At 38.2% G+C, this 19,519-nt stretch overlaps 1 protein-coding gene across 4 annotated transcripts in view; it reads right to left on the reverse strand.

Annotated features, from left to right (window-relative positions):
- ADAM22 (ADAM metallopeptidase domain 22) overlaps positions 1 to 19,519 on the reverse strand; it is a 128,135-nt gene that overhangs the window by 40,432 nt on the left and 68,184 nt on the right. For all 4 annotated transcript variants that reach the window (XM_056486106.1, XM_056486102.1, XM_056486103.1 and 1 more), the window contains exons 5-13: positions 16,716 to 16,798; positions 12,708 to 12,771; positions 12,019 to 12,088; positions 6,793 to 6,863; positions 6,224 to 6,298; positions 4,086 to 4,157; positions 2,910 to 3,076; positions 961 to 1,045; positions 444 to 534 (exon numbers count right to left, since the gene is read on the reverse strand). In XM_056486106.1, the coding sequence (XP_056342081.1) occupies positions 444 to 534; positions 961 to 1,045; positions 2,910 to 3,076; positions 4,086 to 4,157; positions 6,224 to 6,298; positions 6,793 to 6,863; positions 12,019 to 12,088; positions 12,708 to 12,771; positions 16,716 to 16,798 (778 nt within the window). The remainder of the gene's footprint in view (positions 1 to 443; positions 535 to 960; positions 1,046 to 2,909; positions 3,077 to 4,085; positions 4,158 to 6,223; positions 6,299 to 6,792; positions 6,864 to 12,018; positions 12,089 to 12,707; positions 12,772 to 16,715; positions 16,799 to 19,519) is intronic.

The following is a 19,519-nucleotide window of genomic DNA, read 5'->3' on the forward strand; positions in this document are numbered from 1 at the left end:
TTTGGGTAATCTACAATTAAGGAAATCAATCAAGGAAAACAGATGAAGAGTTGTATTGTTAAAACTGCTCTATATAACAGTACTGACTCACTATCCCCAGATCTAATAATGTATGTTCCCACCCTTGTGTCATAAGATGGCAGCCATTTGGTCTGTGGGTGAGACACCAGTCTCCCTGAAATGAATGGAAGTGACAAGCACCTTTATGGTTTGTTTTGGATGGAATGGTGACACCAGTGCCATCGGGAATTATGAGCAGGGGGTACTAAAACATTCAAATAGAGGAAAATTAAAATGTCCCTTCTCTGTCCCTTCAAGAAATAAAAATAGTTCAGCATTGTGAGAAACAGAAGGAAAAAGTGCATATCAGAAAGATACTGATAAGATCCTCCACTTTTAAAGATTTTTCTCTTGAGACAGAGTTAAAAAGCAAATAAAATTACCACTTAGAAGTTTTCTTCTGTCTGAGAAAATGCCAATGTTTTGGGCCAAGGTCTGTGCCAGGGTAACTGCCATTAAGTCTGGCTTTCCAAACTGAAAGAAACAAGGAAAAGTAATCAGTAACACACAGGTATCTCAGATTCAAGTGAAGCTTTTCTCATATCATGGCAAAAAAAGGCAAAATCAGATATATAGTGTTAGAATTCTTACTTCAGGGTAGCTAGATGAAAACTAAACACTGCCTTATAAACAGGCTAAGTAAGAGAAAGTCTGTTTCTCTCTTGGAATTGTAGCTGGAAATATGAATGACAGGATATTGCAGAATTTGCTTAAAAGTTTATATGAAGTATATTGACTTCATTCACTCATCACTCTTCATTGATGTGTTCCTTCTGTAGAGCTGCACTAAGATTCTACATCAGAAAAAAAAGCAAAATACTTTGAGGAACGTGTCTGCACTGATAAATTCCATGCAGATAAATTTCCACCACTTTTGCTCATACCAGTACCCCCACCTACCTCATTCACACCTCCACCTTTAAGCAAGGAGCAGATTCCACCAGTGTGGGCTACACCACTTCGACTGCTCTGAAATCGACTCCCCCTTTGACAAAAACAAAAAGAAAAAGAAGTTTACCCTGCTCAGTCCATGAGTTTTGCACCTGCTTATTCCAGTATCTACCCTTCTGATTTCCAAACGAGAAGCTGGCATTTGCAAACGCTGGATGCCACCACTATACTGCAAACTATGCAAAAATAGATGGGAAAACAGATAACCACTCACAAACCTCACATGACAAGTTATCTCCAGAAAACTTACCATCTTCCCTCCTCCTTTTCAGGCTACCTAATATAAGAAGAACAGACTATTTTGCCAAACCACTTGGATCTGCCCAGCCTCTTGCTTCTTGACATTTCACTGCAGCAAGTGCCTTCTGCTGGCACATGCTCCAGGCAGAGTTCAGGAGAGGCCACCATGCTCCCAATGCACAGGTCTAGTCTAACTAGGCAGTGCTGATGTGGTAAAACTCAAGGGGAGATGCATTAGCAGAAGATGCTGAGGTAGGTGAAAACTCCTACAGATGCATTCAGAGCCTAAATCACCTCTTTGGTGCTGACCACATCATGAATGACTGCCAGGTACTTGAGAAAAAATATACCCTGCTCCAACCAAGAGCACTGATCCATCTGGCAAATTATTTTCCTCAGGTGAGAAGAGAACATCAAGAAGGATGACAATGGGCTAACTGCACCAAAGGTGGAAGCTTATTTGTAACCACTGTACCATCACACCAGCTCCTCCCTTTCCTCCCAGCTTAGCTGTGCTTCACTCACAGACACAATTTCAGAAACTGCTGTTTCTAAACTATCTATGAATGCAATACCACACACACCATTGGTGGTGGTGCTATGGATAGCACTGGAAGTAGCATCACAGTGATACCCAGAGTCCCAGCCACAGGTCAAATCAGGTTCTCTTTTGTCCTAGTCAACCCACACACATTTACCAGAACCACACTTCCCCCCAAAGACTTTACAATGGCACCAGACAAGAAACTCGAAGGATATGAGAAAACCTGATTCCCATTTTAGAGATAAATATCTGAGACAGAGAAACCAAAATCTGCAAGCACGACTTGCAGATCTTACCAGCTTTCTTCAAGGCAGAAATCAGTGGCAGTATTTAAATACATGCAAAAATTCTGAGGGTGGATACCGGGCTTGGGTATCCTGGAACACTACTGAAGTCATGTGAAGTGAGGTGTTTAGGTCAAGTTTATTCTTACAGGCTCTTAAAACAGTCAGCAGAGAGAAAAAAGGAATCCAACAGAGATATTCATCTGGTATCTTCTGTGGATCAAAAATCTCAGCCATGTATCTCTCCTGTATTTTTGTAAATATATTTTATTATATCAATCTTATTAAGATATTTAGAGAAAATAACATTCCTCTCAGTTTAGTATTCTTATAGCTCAAATGTCTTGGGAGAACAAACTGTTTTAAGGATCTGAAACACTTCAAAAATCCTGCAGCTTTCAGGTCATTCAATAAAGTAAAGCAGGCCACCGTGCACTTAAGCAGAAAACCTCATTGGTTTCAAAACAAATGTTCTGCCTTTAAATAATCCATGCTCTACTGCCAAAGAAGTCAGCCTCTGAGGTGGAACCATGCATGACTCTTGAGACAGCTGCACTTGTGGGGTGGGTGATTGCACAGAATAACAAAGGATTACAGCGCATGCAGCTCAGGCTTAGTATGTTAAAATTAAAATAAGAGTCAAACCTCTAGTTGCACTGGCAGCCAGCTTGTGCATTAATTTTTTTCCCACCTCCCCATCCAAAACATTATTTTCTGAGTTATTGTGGATTACACACACAACAGAAAGGAGATGCATCAGCCACTCGTGAGAAGCAGCCCCCAAGGAAAGAAAAAAACCCAGTAATAAAATATCACACAAGGTTACGTACGAAAAAAGGTGAACTGCGTCACTTTTCTCTCTGATAAAATCCCTCCTATATTTCATAAACTCACGTAGAGTCACCAAGGGGTTTTCAGATATGGTGAACTTGTTATCAGTAGCCCAGGTTTCCATGGCAACCAACACTATCCTGGTGTTAAGTTGTTCTTTATATATCTAGTACATTAACAGAATGAACAAATATATTATGTCAAATAGAACAAAGGTGAGGTTTGTCCCTTCTTTTGTAATAGCTTGCATTTTTACATAGCTAAATATTTAGCTTATTCTAGCATACTTTACATTCCTGTAGGTGATTTTATCTGCCTTAAAACCAAAAAACATAAAAACCAAGTAAAACCAAATTTTTAGGCTTAATTCTTCAATCAGTTCTCTTAGCTTTCTTAGTCTACACAGGCAGAGGTACATAGGAGAGAAATGTGTTTTTTGAAAAATTACTACATTCCAAATAGTTCAAAGATTTGAAATTAATGGGTCTTTTATAACAGCCAGCTCACCCAATGACACACAAGGGCCCTCTTGTGTGGAATAATGATCTATAAAGCCATATTTTTCACTGCTTTATATGTCTACAGAAGTATTTCAACTCATGCTGGGTGAATCACAAAAAAAAGGACCATCTTTTCAATGCTGAGTTAACACTCCACACCAAATACTTTCAATCATTTTGTTCTTCGAGTAATACTTTTCTTTTTCTAATACTTTTCTGCAATGAGGTACAAGAGCCAGCAGCTTGTCTGATTTAGCATCATAAATATAATCCACATAGTTCACCTGTGTGTCCCTATTCTAACTCATTTACTCATGCATACTTTTTCTGAAGAAATATTAATGCATTAGAATTTCAGATTGCCTTTTGGGTCTGAAGTTGTCAAAGCAGGGATCCTGTGCTAGAAATTGTCATATCTAAGGTGCTCTTTAAAACTCAGATTCAAGGGACCAATCCTTCAGGATACTTAAATGTTTGAAGCCACAAAATAAAACCCCTCTGATGCTTTAAGTTAGACAAAGGCTTTATAGGTGAATGATTGTGGTTCTAGATGAAAATTTGTAATCTTCACATACATTATATTGTTATACCATGAACTGACAACTCCTGCATCTGTCAGGAGAATCTTATGACTCATCTCACACGTAAAAGAACATACATTTGAGTGATACTTACTAAATCTGCCATATTCACAACTGATTTAGCATAGCTGTTGGTATGGCCGACTGACAAGCGGTGCTTTTTACACTGTGAAGCAAGCACAGATCAGCAACAGGTACAGATTTCAGAAAAAAAAGGTCCATTTCCAAAATACCATGAAGTAAAAAGCAATTGTACCAACAATAAAGCCTCTGTGCAAGGTTTTTTCTCTTGTGCTGAGTTTAATGCTAATAACCAATAGCAGAAAATTGCCCAGAAATGTACATTACTGATACACTTTATGACAGCTGTTGTGAGGATGTATGAATTCCTCTTCAGAAAGTACCCTAGGATTCTTTACTGGAAAATGATATAAGAACAGGAACATTCTGTTACTGTCTTCACTATCATTATTGTTGGCAATTTAAAAATTAATCATAAATGCCGATGCAGAAATTAGCAACAAAAACTTCCATAGCTGAGACTCCTTATGATGTGTTATCCCAGAAGTCTGCATTCATGTTTTAATCTATCAGCTTCCCTTTTTTTTTTTTCAATTTTCTCTCGTTAGCTGCTCTCTGGTTTTCCTTTTGTATAGTTTCACACTCCTATAATGTCCCAGTAATTGATTCAAACTAATTCAGCACTCAGACTCCAATGGCACCTCTACTGAAATTTGTAATGCAGTTATAAAAATGGCAATGGAAATAGCTGTCCAGGTACTCCTATTTGCAGAAAAAAAAAAAAAAAAATGAATGAGCATTATGAGCATGAAAGTCACATGTATCTCAGAAGAATTTAAGAAAAAGTGCACAAAATTTTCAGAAATGTTTCACCATCTTGTGTCCCATGATGCTTAATTTTGGAATTAAAATTGTCTGTATTTTCTTGAAGTTAGGATCTTTTAGTAGGTAAGAAGTTTCCCACAATTGGGGTGTAGGAAAGGCATCCTTTCAAGCAGGAATGAAGGGGAAAAAAAACACCAAAACCAGGAAGTGAAGACCACAGCACATGGTATTTCCTTCTCACAGGAGAAAATTATTTGGCTTCTTTGATCACTGGCACTTATCTCAGAGAATAAACTCCTAACTAGTCTGACTCTTGCAGTAGTTCTGATTAGACAGAATTAAGAAACATTGGCCTGGAAGAAAACCTGCCAGAACAGATAGGATCCCAGGGGAAAAGTTGTGGCTTCAGGGCTTTAGGATCAAACACAGTCACACTGATTTAAGGAATTTTCATCCAATATTATTAGTTTTAATCCAATAATATATTGTTGTGTTCACCAAACTGAGCTGGTGGAGGAGTACACTAAGGACAGTGGCACACTGCTTGTACACTCGTACACTCTCATGTCTATTTTTGCCAGTTCAGGTATTACATGAGAGAATTGCTGCACAATACAGAAGAAGTAAACAAGATTCATAGAAATATTTGGATTTTTAAGCCATAAGGGACCACAAAATGATCTAATGTCACCAGTCAGATGGGCACTAGGGGGCTGAACTTTATCCAGTTACTTCAAGAGCAATTCCATTGTTTGTGTTTGAAGCTACCTTGGAACACTGCAAGTGATGAAGAATTTGCCATTTGCTTTGATCCTTCCTTTATTAGATGATTAATAATATCTTCACTGACATAAATCAGTGTTTTTTCCCACTTGAATGAGTCTGGCTTTTCTTCAATACACTGTTATTATGTCTCTTTCCACTATGTTAAAAACTCCACTGTATTCTCCCAGAGAAAGTATAAAAGTTTAACAAAATAATTTTCACTATGTTGATTGGGATGCATAAAAAAAATCTAGTCACTATTAATCTCCCCATTTTCAACAGCTGCTGCACAATTGAAATAATTGCATTATGGGTTGCTGAGTGCCTGTAACTAAGACAAATGCTCAGGAAAGCCAGAAAGAAAATCATCAGCTTAAGTCACACTGACATTAGTTACTTTCTGGTCCTTATCTCTGATCTTCAGGCCTACTTGCATTCTTGGTGAAATTAACTTGCCATAATTCAAAACCAACTTCATCAGTGGTTAATAAGACCATAATCTCTTCTGTTGAGTACATACTGAATTTATTCTGGCCTCATAGTTTTCTTATTGTTATGCTCTCTGGATAAATCAATACAATTTGATGCTAATTGTAAGATGTTGAAATGTGTCAATCTTACCATTAGATGATCATTTACAATCATCAACTCAATGTATTTTGTTTCCTCTTCAACTTTCCTTGGAATCTGACGAACCTATGGAGAGAATGCAGCTCTAAGAGAGTCTAGCAATACAGAGAGAGTGTAACTGGTAACAAACATCTGCACTTAGTGGCTTCCCCACTTTAATAAACAGGGAATGAAGTCTCTATTTAGAATATTTATTTTGAAACAAAATAAAGTGACATAAACTAGCTACTTGACACTATTGCAACATAAAAATATATCGATTTTATTATGGGAGTTTCTGGTAAAACTATACTCAAAATGAGCAAAAATATTTTATCTACTTTTTCATTTGCAATGCAGCAGTATTTTAAAATTTCTTAACTCATCAGGTAGGCAATATCCAAGAGAAACTATCAATGTTTAGCTTACATTAGATATTTCTTTTTGTATTAGCTGTATTGATGTAGAGATCTCATGCCAAACCAGCAGGAGCAGCAGGACTCCATCTGGACAAATTAACTCAGCAGACATGAAACAAACTCAATGGCATATTCCTTATAAACAAGCATATTGGCACATACCTGCCTTTTCCTCCTTTTGTGTCTTGGCCTTACAACAAAATTCTGTGATGTAGTATTCATCTGCCAGAACTCTAAACAGAAAACACAGACAAATACATTGAATATTTACAAAAATACAGCCCAGCAATTAGTGACCCTGATGCAACGTGACAGTAGCATGGCATTCCTCAGCACTTCAGCATACAAATGCAGCAACAACTCATTTTTTCAAGTTTCCAGCTAGAAGGGAGGCAAGACTACAGATGCTTCCCAGTAACAGGGCTCTTATTAAAAACTCTACTAGTGATAATCTGGGTCTGTTGAAACAGATGATCTGTGGGTGTCACGCTTCAGAAAGCACAGCAGATGTTCTATGCCAAAACTTCACCAATACTGGGCATGAAATATTATTAGCATAGTGCTTCCATGGAGTGAATCACATTTTTGGGAATTCAGCAGACATTCACAGAGCTCTTGCAACAGCTACCTAAATTAATAAGAAGAGCATGGAAGGCAGAATTAATGCTTTAAGACGATTATATTCACAAAGCAAAATATGTCAGAGTTGGGAGAAACCCCATGAGATTTTGGCAATGTTCACTTACTCACATAATATTCATCCCTGCTAATCCCTCTGTGTCTTTAACTTCTTAAACCTCTAATCATAAGCATCAAGTAGTTTATTCTTTTGCCAAACCCTTTTCACCAAATCTATTACCAGACCCTCATGGAAAAGGACACTTCATAAACTAAGCAGAAGACAGCACATACTCTCACCTTTTCAAATGTCCAAGAAGTAATTTTCAATCTTTGATTTTAGATTCATGGTCCCTGCCTCTCTTTTCTCTACACAAAATAAAGCTCTTTCCTTATCTTGTATAAATGTGTTTGTGATTCTCAGAACCCCAAGAAGATCTTTCTTTGATTCATGCAAATCAAATTTGTAATATATAGTTTGTAATATATCTTTCTCCTTTTGCAGCTTTCCCTCTTTTGTGCTCTCTGCAGCTTTGGACATCCTTTCAGTTTCAAGGAACTGAAAACTTTTTTCAGTGTTCCAGTGATTTTACCAGTCCTGCAGAGAAGTAAATAGTCCTAAAGTGTTTTTAGAGGACCCCTATAGTGGCTATAGGGTTGATGGAGCTGTGTAAATTAAGGTACTTCCAGTTCACATATATTTGTACACAATTTCTGCTTGTTTTACAAATTCCTGACCAGCTCAGTTTTGCTGGCAAGACAGGAAAGTTTTTCACAGCTTCACTTCCTTCTGTACATTAATTGTATAATTTCTGCATGAGGTTCAAAAATAAGATTAAAAACCATGCTGATAGGAATTTGACGGGGCTGCAATATCAGTAAAATCATTAAACACAAACTTGAGTTGCCCATCCGACAAGACATTGCCAGGCCCAAGTGATAATCTTAATCAGATGTGGCAAATTGATAATAAACCAGGAAAATAAAGCATGACTAACTGGTATTGTCTTGGGCAAATTAGGACTATAGTGTCATTTTGGTATGTTGGTTTGCAGATATCTTTTCATGGAGCAACCTGGAAAATCACAGGTTCTCTGCTTAAAAAACGTTATCATGGTTACATCAATGCACTAGAGGACTTTCTTTAGAAAAAAGACCAAGAATAAATTAAATCATACCCAAGCTTCTTATTTATTGCCTAAAGACCAGCAGACTCTTGAGCTTGCAATGATGAAAAACTATATCTTGAAAACCTTTCTACAATGTTTGATTGTTGTGATTGATTTTTTGAAGTACTACAACAAAATTATTATTAGCAGTAGAAAGCACTGTGTTGGCATATGTCATCATAACTACTATCATAATTTATCAATTTTATCAAAGCACAATTTTGAGTATGCTTTATGTATGTTAATTAGTTTAGACTCTGTTCTAGTGCCACACACCTGGATCTCAACCTGCCATTTTTTGTTTTAGAACACACATAAGGAAACTGGTAAAAATAACACTTTTTAAAAAATAAAATCATAATTTATAGTGTGTGTATATATATATAGTCTCTATATAGGGTTAACTTTACCAGCAAATGTGATTCTTTTACCCAAAATCAGAAGTCAGTCATCTCTAAGGGAAATGATGCAGCCATTAACATTAACACATCAACACACATTAGCACTGCCTTATAACTCACAAGAACATGACCAGCAAAATCACCGAGAATGTAGATAGTTGAGACAGCCTAGCAGATATTTAGATAGGGATATATTACCTTGAAAAAATGTCATGAAGATCCACAAAATCATAGAGTCATCTTGGTTGGAAAAGATTGCTAAAATCAAGTCCACCTATAAACTTAATACTGCAAAGTCCACTAAACCACATTCCTATGTGTTGTATCTACATGTTTTCTATGTGATCCCAAAACAAAAGGACATCTGTTATGTATATTTGAAAAATAGCACCTTGGATAACATATTGTTATCTAAAACCATGCCAGGGCATTGTGGATCTCAACAGAGATTGTGAGAAAAAACAGTCTAGTAAATATGAAGTCAAATGCTCTAAGCGTGCCAAGTCATCTGTCCAAGCTTCCTTATTTAAAATCCTCATTATTCCTCAGACAATAAATTCTTTTCAGCTTGTGGGGGTTTTTTTTTAATACCCAGGGAACAAAAGAATGTATAAAGTACATTCTATTGAACTGTAATGTAATAGTGTGTGCTTTTACTATCACTTATACTGAGTAATCCCTATCACTTGATTTTTTTTCCCTTTGTAACACCAGTATTGCAGCTGGTGATCTATCCAGTTAATTCCTAATGCTGTGGAAATGCTGAGTGGAAATCTTACCTTACACACACACTCTTCTAAAGATAAGAGAAAAATCTTGGCTTCACAGAAAATCTCCTCAGGCCAGTCAAATTGATAAATTATGAGAGTAGTTATGATGACATATGCCAGCACAGTGCTTTCTACTGCTAATAATAATTGTTGTACTTCAAAAAACCAATCACAACAATGCTATTAGCAATTAATTGCAAATATTATTTGAATTTACAAAAAGTCAAGGCAGCAGTCAGACCTCTCCAGACTGGCAGGGAAGAAGCAGAGATACTGGTGGAGTTCTCATCCTCTGGAACTGTGACTATGCATGGAGGATGACTTCCAGACAGAGATAAATTGAATAATCAGAGACAAAGAAAAATGGTGGGTTTCCTAATGAGGATATATTATTATACTTGTACTGTAATTGTCACTACAAACATCAGAAAAACCTTTTCAACCAATTTTACAAAAACAAGTATGGGCATGTGGTAGAGTTGACTGTGAATTAAAGTCTATTTCTCCATACATGGGATCCTAAACATAAAGTGATGGAAGCTTAGCACTCTGTACCTCTTATCCACATTCCAAATACTTGCATAACTGAGAAGACTAGCACTCTGCAACTGAATTTCCTTTTTAACCTTTTCTACAATCCTGTGATTCAAATTCAATCTAGATGGCAGCACGTACCATTATGTCACATGCTGGGCTTTGTACAGCAAAGCCAGCAACTAGTTGTTATCTACAATAAAATCAAAACTGTACAAGCATGTCTGGATTTTTGTGGGAAAAACAAATAAACAAAACAAGACTGTGAAGCCCTAGTTTGACCTTTTTTTTTAAGTCAAGAAGCTTTGGTGGAGGTGAAACTGGGGCATTTGCTTGCAATTAATGCCTTTTAATAATTTTAAAAGCAGAAAACAATTTTATTCCAAAATCTTGAAAACATAAAATTTCACTATTAGCAAATCTTATAAAACAGATTATAGATAGTAATTACAAACACTAGCAATGTCTTAGTTTAACAACCTGAGGCAGATTTATTTTAAACTCAGCATTGATTGCTTTTGAATTATATGTCCTCAAGAAAATGTGATAAATTATGCACTTTATTATTTCACCTTATGTTCATTAAATTGCTCTCATTACACTACCATCTCTGCAAGCACAGGCAATAAGCATGGTACAAGTGTAAGGTGTGGTACATAGGAATTATTGTGACACAGAGGTCAATGCCTTGCACAAAAGTCATGAGCCTTTTGTGCTCATGTCCCTGCATCCCACCATTGCCTCTACCTAGCCTGGGCAATCATCATCACAAGACAGGAGGCAACAAGCTGGGACACTGTTTTTGTTTAGATTCAGACAGATTCCCTCTCTTCAGAACTGAAATTAAGGCAACCCAGCTGTAGGAATTTCTTTTTTTTTTTTTTTTTTTTTTTTCTCAATCGCTCCCTGAATGATTCTACTTTGCTTGACAACTGGCAAAGCTGCACAAACTGTGCTCCAGGGATGGACCCATCTGTGTGCAGAACACAGCACCCTAAGATCTCAGATCCAAATGTTACCATAGGACAAATAGTTTACAACAAGATGGCCAAACATCTGTAACACTCCTGAAGAAATTAGTCTGGAGATGGTTTCTACTAAAATGTCAGTGTCTATGAAGGACAGTTATATTTATCTAGGATATTTGTTGTAGAGCAGGAAAACACATCTGTAAAACTGGCAAATCCTTGACAGAATGGGGATATGTCATAAATACTGCAATTTTAGCTTCAATTAACAAGCTAGCCTCTCAGATGAAAACCAATTTTTTTAAAAAAACCCTTTCTGCCTCCACACACAACATGGGCATTCATCCCTACAAGCACGTGAAAGCACTTCTGCCTCCAAATTCATTTGCACTGAAATGCATGGCCCTCATCATTGCCAGTGCTGTGAAAGATGCTGATCAGACTGCAGAAGAGTCACTGAACTGCAATGACATTTGGCAACTTCTTGTCTCCCAGACACATGCTCACTCCATGGTACTCATCCTGTATCTCAAAACAGGAAAAACCCCTGAAGAGTTATCAACAACCATCAACATGGTGTTTATTTTCACACCTCTAGACTGCCTCAATCATTTTCTCTCTACAACTATTAGCACATAATCCAGCCCACAGACCACAAGAAACACAAATCACAGCATGAAGGTCCAGGAGAGGTTTCATTCATTGGTTTCAGGGCTTTTACATCACTTCAGATTCTGTTCCTGTGCTTTCACTGTTTAAAAATGGAGGGGGGGGTTTCAGTGCTTTTTATTTAATTGGGTAAAAGAAAGTGTATATGTATAATAAAACAAATTTCTCTCAGATGATCTATCAAATATAATCAACAAATTTGGCCTTAGACTATGTTCAGTAAGATGTTCAGTAAGTCATGAATATTAAAAAATCATACCAGACGTCAGGTCAGCTGAAGGAAATTCAAACAACTTGGATTTGTAAACAGAGTGGAAATGGAAGTCATCCTGAAAAAGTAAATAATTGTGCATATTACATCAGGAAAAAGTAATCCACCTCATGAGATTAAACAGACAATTCCAAAGGTTCTTGTTACCCAACAATACACCAGTGAACATGCAAGTTGCAAGGCACCATTACTCTACATTCTTCTTTTCCCAACTGCAATGTGATGGCCAATGCCACATTTAGTCACCTTTTATATCTGAGTACCTCAAACACAGTGGCTGAGCACACAGAGCTGGGTTTAAATTAAGCTCCCAGAGCTGCTCAGGGAGTCAATGAGAGTCCCAGGAGCTGCTGAACTGGAGTCAAGGATGAGCCAGGAGGAGAGGGGTGTAACAAACCCAGAAAGTGCCAGAGGAGGGGACTGGGCATTCACGGGCTCCAAGGAACCTCCTCTAGAGCTGCAGGGCTCTACAGCCAAGTGCTACAGAGCACACACACACAGACACACCACTGCCTCATTTTTGGAGGTCTGCTTTGGTCTGAGAACATGAAGCCTCACATTCAAAGTAAATGAGTTGGGAATGAGGGGATGACCCTTGGGTCCCACAGCCTTATGCCTACCCTGCACCCTTGGATGTACTCAAAAAACACAGCAGAACTACTGTAATTTCTACTTACATCTGATGTGTAGTTTTCATCTGGTTCAATAAGGTAAGTATGATTTCCATCATAGAACATCCCACTGTCAAGAGCAGGAAATGCAAATACAGATTTAATAAACAAACACTAGTGCAACATGAAAGTTAATATACTTTAAAAATTTAAATAGGGAGAGATTAAAATGGTTTCAGGAGCTGAATGCAAATATGGACCAATCATTTGTTTCTTCACTTCAGAAAGAAAGATTTTCTCCATAAAATTTCTTTTTTCTTCCACAAACCTCCTCTACAATACATAAACACAAAATGGACTAATTTAACCAACTGAAAATCCAGAGCAAAGCCCTTGCTCCCATGCAGGAGATATCTACCTGCAACAGATAAATAAGGGACCTGTCTTTAGGAGCACATCTTTGGAACATAGGCATAACTTTCCCCAAATAAAAATGGTATCAGAATGAATTGAATTATCCTTAGGTTTTAGTGGGTTTTTTTATTAACTCTTTCCTTAGCATTTCATTTAAAGAGAGTGTTGATACAAATATTACTCTGTAAGAGCAGAAAAACAAAGGTTATTTTTTATATCAATACATTCTCATCTTCAACCAAACCAGAATATTTTATAATTTTATAATTTTGCCTTTACTGCAGTGGCATACACACACACACACACACACACACACACGGCTGGAATTAGGCTGTATCACAATGTCCCTTCCAAAGGGCCACTACTAAAGTGTTTGAGCTTTGCTGTAGGTTCAAACTTGACACATAGCACACAACATCAACAGCATAAAGGGAGATAATCTATTTACTTACATCACTGTTAAAAACACCCAAAACAAACAGGAATTAAAGCAAAAAAAAAAAAAAAAAAAAAAAAAAAAAAAAAAAAAAAAAGCAGATACTTTTTCTTTTTTTCTTATGCAGCATTTTTTTTATCAGCAAAATGGACATTGCCAGAAGCAAAAGCAACCTGGGTTAGACTGCATATCATATATCAAGTATGAGCATAACTACATATGCATACTTGAGCATATAACTACAATGCAAAGCTGTTTCACCTTTCAAATTACACGTGCCTATTCTTGAGAAATAAATACTGTCTATACAGTTTAAGCAAAATATCCTAGCATCTGCTGAAACTTCTTTGCTTGGAAATGAGATGAAATTGGGGAAGATCCTGTAGGTCTTTATCAAGAAAAACTTCCCTCTAATTGCAACTTTAGTTAAGCAGGTTGAAGTGCTGCCAGCTTCTGGTGAGAGCGCTGCCCCCAGCAGCACTGACCTCTGATCAAGGCACTCAGCAGCGACAAGATAAAAGCCACAGCTGACCTACAGACCTGGCCTGCCCACTCAAAGCATCCACGGCCCTTTCCCAGCCAGCCAGCACAGACCGCGTGTGCTCTGAATAAACCACAGGCTCACGGGGCTGAAGGGAAAGCAGAGCGTTTCCAGAGCCTGCGTTTGGATGGCGTGCGCTCTCCAGACAGTCACCTCTGCCGCCGGGAGAGCGCAATTCCGGCAGCGCCGGCAGTTCGTGCGCTCGCCAGCAGCCGGCAGCAGGATCCCAGCCGAGCCGAGCCCGGCCGTGCTGAGCTGTGCCGAGCCGTGCAGAGCCGTGTCCCAGCCGTGCCGAGCCGTGCAGAGCCGTGCCCAGCCGTGCAGAGCCGTGTCCGAGCCGTGCCGAGCCGTGCCGAGCCGTGCCTGAGCCGTGCCGAGCCGTGCCCGGCCGTGCAGAGCCGTGTCCGAGCCGTGCCGAGCCGTGTCCCAGCCGTGCCCGAGCCGTGCCCAGCCGTGCCGAGCCGTGCCCGAGCCGTGCCTGAGCCGTGCCGAGCCGTGCCGAGCCGTGCCCAGCCGTGCAGAGCCGTGTCCCAGCCGTGCCCAGCCGTGCCGAGCCGTGCCGAGCCGTGCAGAGCCGTGTCCCAGCCGTGCCGAGCCGTGTCCCAGCCGTGCAGAGCCGTGTCCCAGCCGTGCCGAGCCGTGCAGAGCCGTGCCGAGCCGTGCAGAGCCGTGCCGAGCCGTGCAGAGCCGTGTCCCCGCCGTGTCCCAGCCGTGCCCGAGCTGTGCCGAGCCGTGCCCGAGCAATGGCTTGCGCGAAATTAGGGCTTCCGAGACACATTTGTCATTAACCAAGTCATTAAGAAGTCATCCATAATTTCAGGTATTCTGTCAGCCAGATGTGATCGATTTAACCAATAAAAGGAAGGATGTAATGCAGGCATTACTAATAGAAGAACTAATAATTTAGGATTAAAATAACCCAGCATTTTTTCGCACGTATAAAATATTCTGCTGTTACTGTCTGAGATCTAGAGGTACTAATATGCAAAACAGGAGACTGGCATGACCTTTAGGAATATGAAGCTTGTTATTCTCTTAAAGGCATCTGCTCTGTCATACATGCTTCCTAAAACTCATGAAAGCAAAGCTCCTGTCCCACAAACCTTACAGAAGACAATTCCCCCCAGCAAGATACTCCAAACTGTGTTTGAAGCTAAGGAGCTCTGATTGCCAGTGTGAGTTTCTAGTAATTACTTATCTTTTAAAATCAAATGTGTAGGAGCTAGTTGCAATGATGGAAATGCAGTGTCAGAGAATGAGTTTAATTCAGCTCAGGAAACATTACTTTCTCATACAGGATGCTTGAAATACCAGCCTGATTAGAGTAAGCTTGAGTGAAAGAACTCAGCTGAAACTTTTTTATACCAGCGGGAAAAAGTGGAGGGTTGGGGGAAGGAGGCAGGGAGATACCTCTCAAGAGAGAGCTGAATTATACAAAAAATGCATCATTCATCATGTGACTTTAGAAGGGACCAATTTGGATACCAGGCCATTTAAGAATACAGGGCAGCAGAACAGCCAGTTTTAAGCATAAACTCACAAAAAGAGGGCAGGGAAAGACATATGAGGGCTCTCCTTTCCTGCTTTTTCTCTTAGGAGTTAACAGGGGCCAAGACCTAATGGATCACTGCTAATGGAAGCCATGCAGTGGCTCAGGATGCATTAGGAAGTTACTATTTTTAGGCTCCCTGACCATACTTCAAACTGGGCTCAAGCTGCTTGGGCTGCACAGCTGTAAATCAGACGAGTGCAAGGATGACAAGTCTTCTGCACGCATTCTCCCATTCATAACAAAGAATATACAACTGGAAAATAAAGACACTGCTCAAATAAAAGTACTTATATGATTGACAGCAAAACTATATACAGAATAGTTGTAGACAGACAATAGGCTGAAGAAGATTTCCATCAGCTAAACCCCGATTCCACAAAAAAAGGTAAAGCTCACATCATCTCCACACAGGCTCACTTGGTGCCATGACTTTTCAATCTCATGTCAGTATTAGAAGTGCTGAGATCCTGTAATTCCCAGATGTGACAGGCACTTGGTTGATCTTAAAACCTGACTAGCATCATAGTGCCCAAAGTAGACAGGTCCAAAAGCTGTACAATCCATACACAGCTTCATGTAACCTTCAGTTGGCAGAGGCCTTAATCATATTTTAAGTAAAATTATGTGCTTCAAATAGGAATTATTGCATATTTTCTTTTAGATTTTTCAATATTTTACTATATGCAAGGTATTACCCCATACACACATCTTAAGGCCAGAAATTCTGTTTAAAAAAATGGACAGTGCAAGATAAATTCTAAACTGACATTTTCTTTGTAGAGACTAGAAAATAAATAAAGTATACATCATTATAACAACAAGAAAATAATATAATTTCAAAATAATTTATTGGCATTGTTTTTATTCTTGCAGGATGTTTTCAGCTACTTCTATTCTGCTATCTCTATAATAAATTATCTAAAAACAGTACTTGATCACTGCCATAAGTTCTCAGTTTAGAAAAAAAAGGAAATTCTGAAGATTGTTGATTACTTAATATTAGTGACAAACTAGTAGGAAAATAAATAGCACTTATTTTACTATATACATGTATTTTTTTACTATAAACAATTTGATTTTGCTTAAAAGAGTAATAAACAAAGGTCAGTAAAAACAAAGCAGCAGACTTACTGTAATCCATGGCATGTGGACAAGGCAACAAATGATACCGGATTTCCTCGAATTTTTCCCTGATAATAGCAATGTTCTCCTCCCTGAAATTGGAAATTGAGACTGTAAATCCTTGGGACATTCCACAGCATCACACTCCATCCTGTCAAAGACTGTTTTTTCATAAACACATTGCCAAGCCATTGACATGCACCAAGAATTGACTATCACTCATAGGGGTGTTTATCCCATCTTCTTTGAGCCTTGGTTTGGGACTTAGACAAACACCATCATCTTGACACTTGAAATACACCAAATACAAATACACCAAATGGTGTATTTCACAATTTCAGTGTGAAATCCCTGATATCCTGAGATGGGTTTCAGAGACAGATTACTCCAGAGGTGCTCATCTTTCTTCATTGACTAGAAAAAGAGTTGGAAGTAGGGGCTCAGATTCAACATCTGCTCTGCACATGACTACATCAGAAAGGATGAGCTCTGCTCTGAGGGTAAGGCAATTTCCTTCTTCTGAGGAGAAAGTATGCTAACAAAATAATAATAATGCTTGATTAGAAAAAAAAAAAACATCAAATCAGAAGTAGTCACTAGTGCTCCAATACTAATGGAAACTCTAAGAACAACTTGGTGAAGAAATACAATGAAAATGAATATTTGCCTCTTCTCTCCTGCATATAAAATGTATACCTTTCAAATAAAATCCAGCAGACTCTACTCAAAAAATCCCCCCTGGTTTAGCTGATAGGGATGTAAGCCATACTGCACATGCAATAAATTTACTCAGGATTTCAAAGTATTTGTATGCAAAATTAGAAAAATAATTCAAACATCCCTTAAATTCTCACTGACACCTACTCTTCAGAAGAATTTACCTATTATTGTCTCAACAAATTCAGCTATGCTGTATTGCACTAATATTGGTTAAAGGACTATGAAGGAGATTTTTAGTGATTTTCTTTTCCAATAGTATGTATTTGCAAATACTTCTTCCAGCAAAAGAATGAATAATCTACCTAGCCTAATGTACCTAGCCCTGTGAATATTTATGTCCATTTACTAGAGGGAGAGAAAGGCATTGCAATTACATCTTTTTCAGAAGCCAGCAATCACTTGTATGATGCATAGCACAGACATTTTAGACATCTGACATAATTAAATGCTTTTGGATTTTATTTTTCAAATATGAAAATAAAATAACCAAGATCAGGCTAAAGGTAAGAAAATATGTAGGCTATGTTGGTGGTTTTGTGTTTATGATCAAATATCAGTGGAGATTGCTTTAATTTCTGCTTTGCACCCACATATATTTTAGCTGTCAATATCTTATGTTAATTTGATTTCAGAGAGAATACATTCTTCTTTGTTTTTCCTGAAATCTTGGCTCATTTTCTCTATTTTATCCTCCTTTTCCATATGTATTTACTTCCTATATCTTAGCTACTTTTAGCTTGAGATTTTCTTTCTTTCAGTGAGTAGGGTGTTCCCTACTACAGGATCATGGAACTGCTTAAGGCTTTTGGAATACATGAATAAGGAGTAAACAAAGAGAGACTCCAGTAAGCAAGCAACAAAACTAACAATCAAACTGTATGGGTGATCTAAAACTTTATAAGCAAAACAATACTCTCTAAAGAGAATTCTTGAAGTAGTATTCCTGTAAAAGATATAACTGGAATCAGTGCATAGATATGGGAATAATACTGAAAAGACTATCAGTAGGGAGTTGTACAGACTTCTAGCTGTGGAAGGAATTTGGAGTAATTACACAAATTGGTTTGTTCTCAGAAAATGTAGTTAATATGTACCAGAAATAGAATCTCAGGCTCCATTAGTTTGCAAAACCATGTCTTTTCAACCAGAAGGAACATTTTTTTCATACTAAGAATCCAGTCTGTGGCTCAAAAGTGTGTTTTGATCTTCTGAATGAGAATCAAATAAATGTCCCATGACAGTACCTCCAAATTAATTTATTCTGTAATAAATCCATGGGGAAAAAATTAGGCATACTGATCTAGAAAAGAAAAATCTAATAAAAACAGGTCTAAATTCTTGTCTGGGGAAAATACAGTTGAGAAACATAAATTCTATTCTATTTTGTCAAATCAATTCAAGTCAACCATCTTCTAGAGCTCATGGCAATTCTGCTGGAGATAGAAACACAACTCTGATCTCAGTCTCAGGGACCAGTTCTTATCACCACAAAACATTCCTTTCTATATGTTAACATCTGGGAGATATTTTTTATGTATGTGCTTATGTTCCTATCATTATAACATAAGTCACGTCAAACCAGTTAATAAAATTAACTTGGACTAATAAATTTATTTTCACTTCTTTAAATGAAGATAGTTTTTTTTCCAGGTAATTGATGCATTAGATTATCTGAGGTTGTTAGAGCATGGTGCCAACAACACCAAGGTTCTGGGTTTGATCCCTGTATGGGCACTTAAAGCTACAAATTCTGAGAATAGAAGTGTTCAGGAAACCCCTGGATGGGGCACTCAGGGCCATGGTTTAGTTGGCATGGTGGTGTCTGGTCAAAGGTTGGACTTAATGAACTTGGAAGTAATTTCCAAACTCAATGAGTCTATGATTCTGTGGTTCTGTACCTAGAGTAAGGACACATCAAGGGACTCTGCAGGGCAGGTTTTTTCAAGCACCTGCAATTTTGGGCAAGAAGTTTACTGTTGTTGCTTCACTATATTGCTGAGGCTGAAATTGTTCTGGGTCTGACATGTACTAAAGCTGCTTTATAGCAGGTACTGCCATAAAATACACTGTATTAGAGGAGAAATCACAGTATA

The sequence above is a fragment of the Oenanthe melanoleuca genome, chromosome 2 (genome assembly GCF_029582105.1).
Source record: "Oenanthe melanoleuca isolate GR-GAL-2019-014 chromosome 2, OMel1.0, whole genome shotgun sequence".
In the NCBI taxonomy this organism is placed as follows: Eukaryota; Metazoa; Chordata; class Aves; order Passeriformes; family Muscicapidae; genus Oenanthe; species Oenanthe melanoleuca.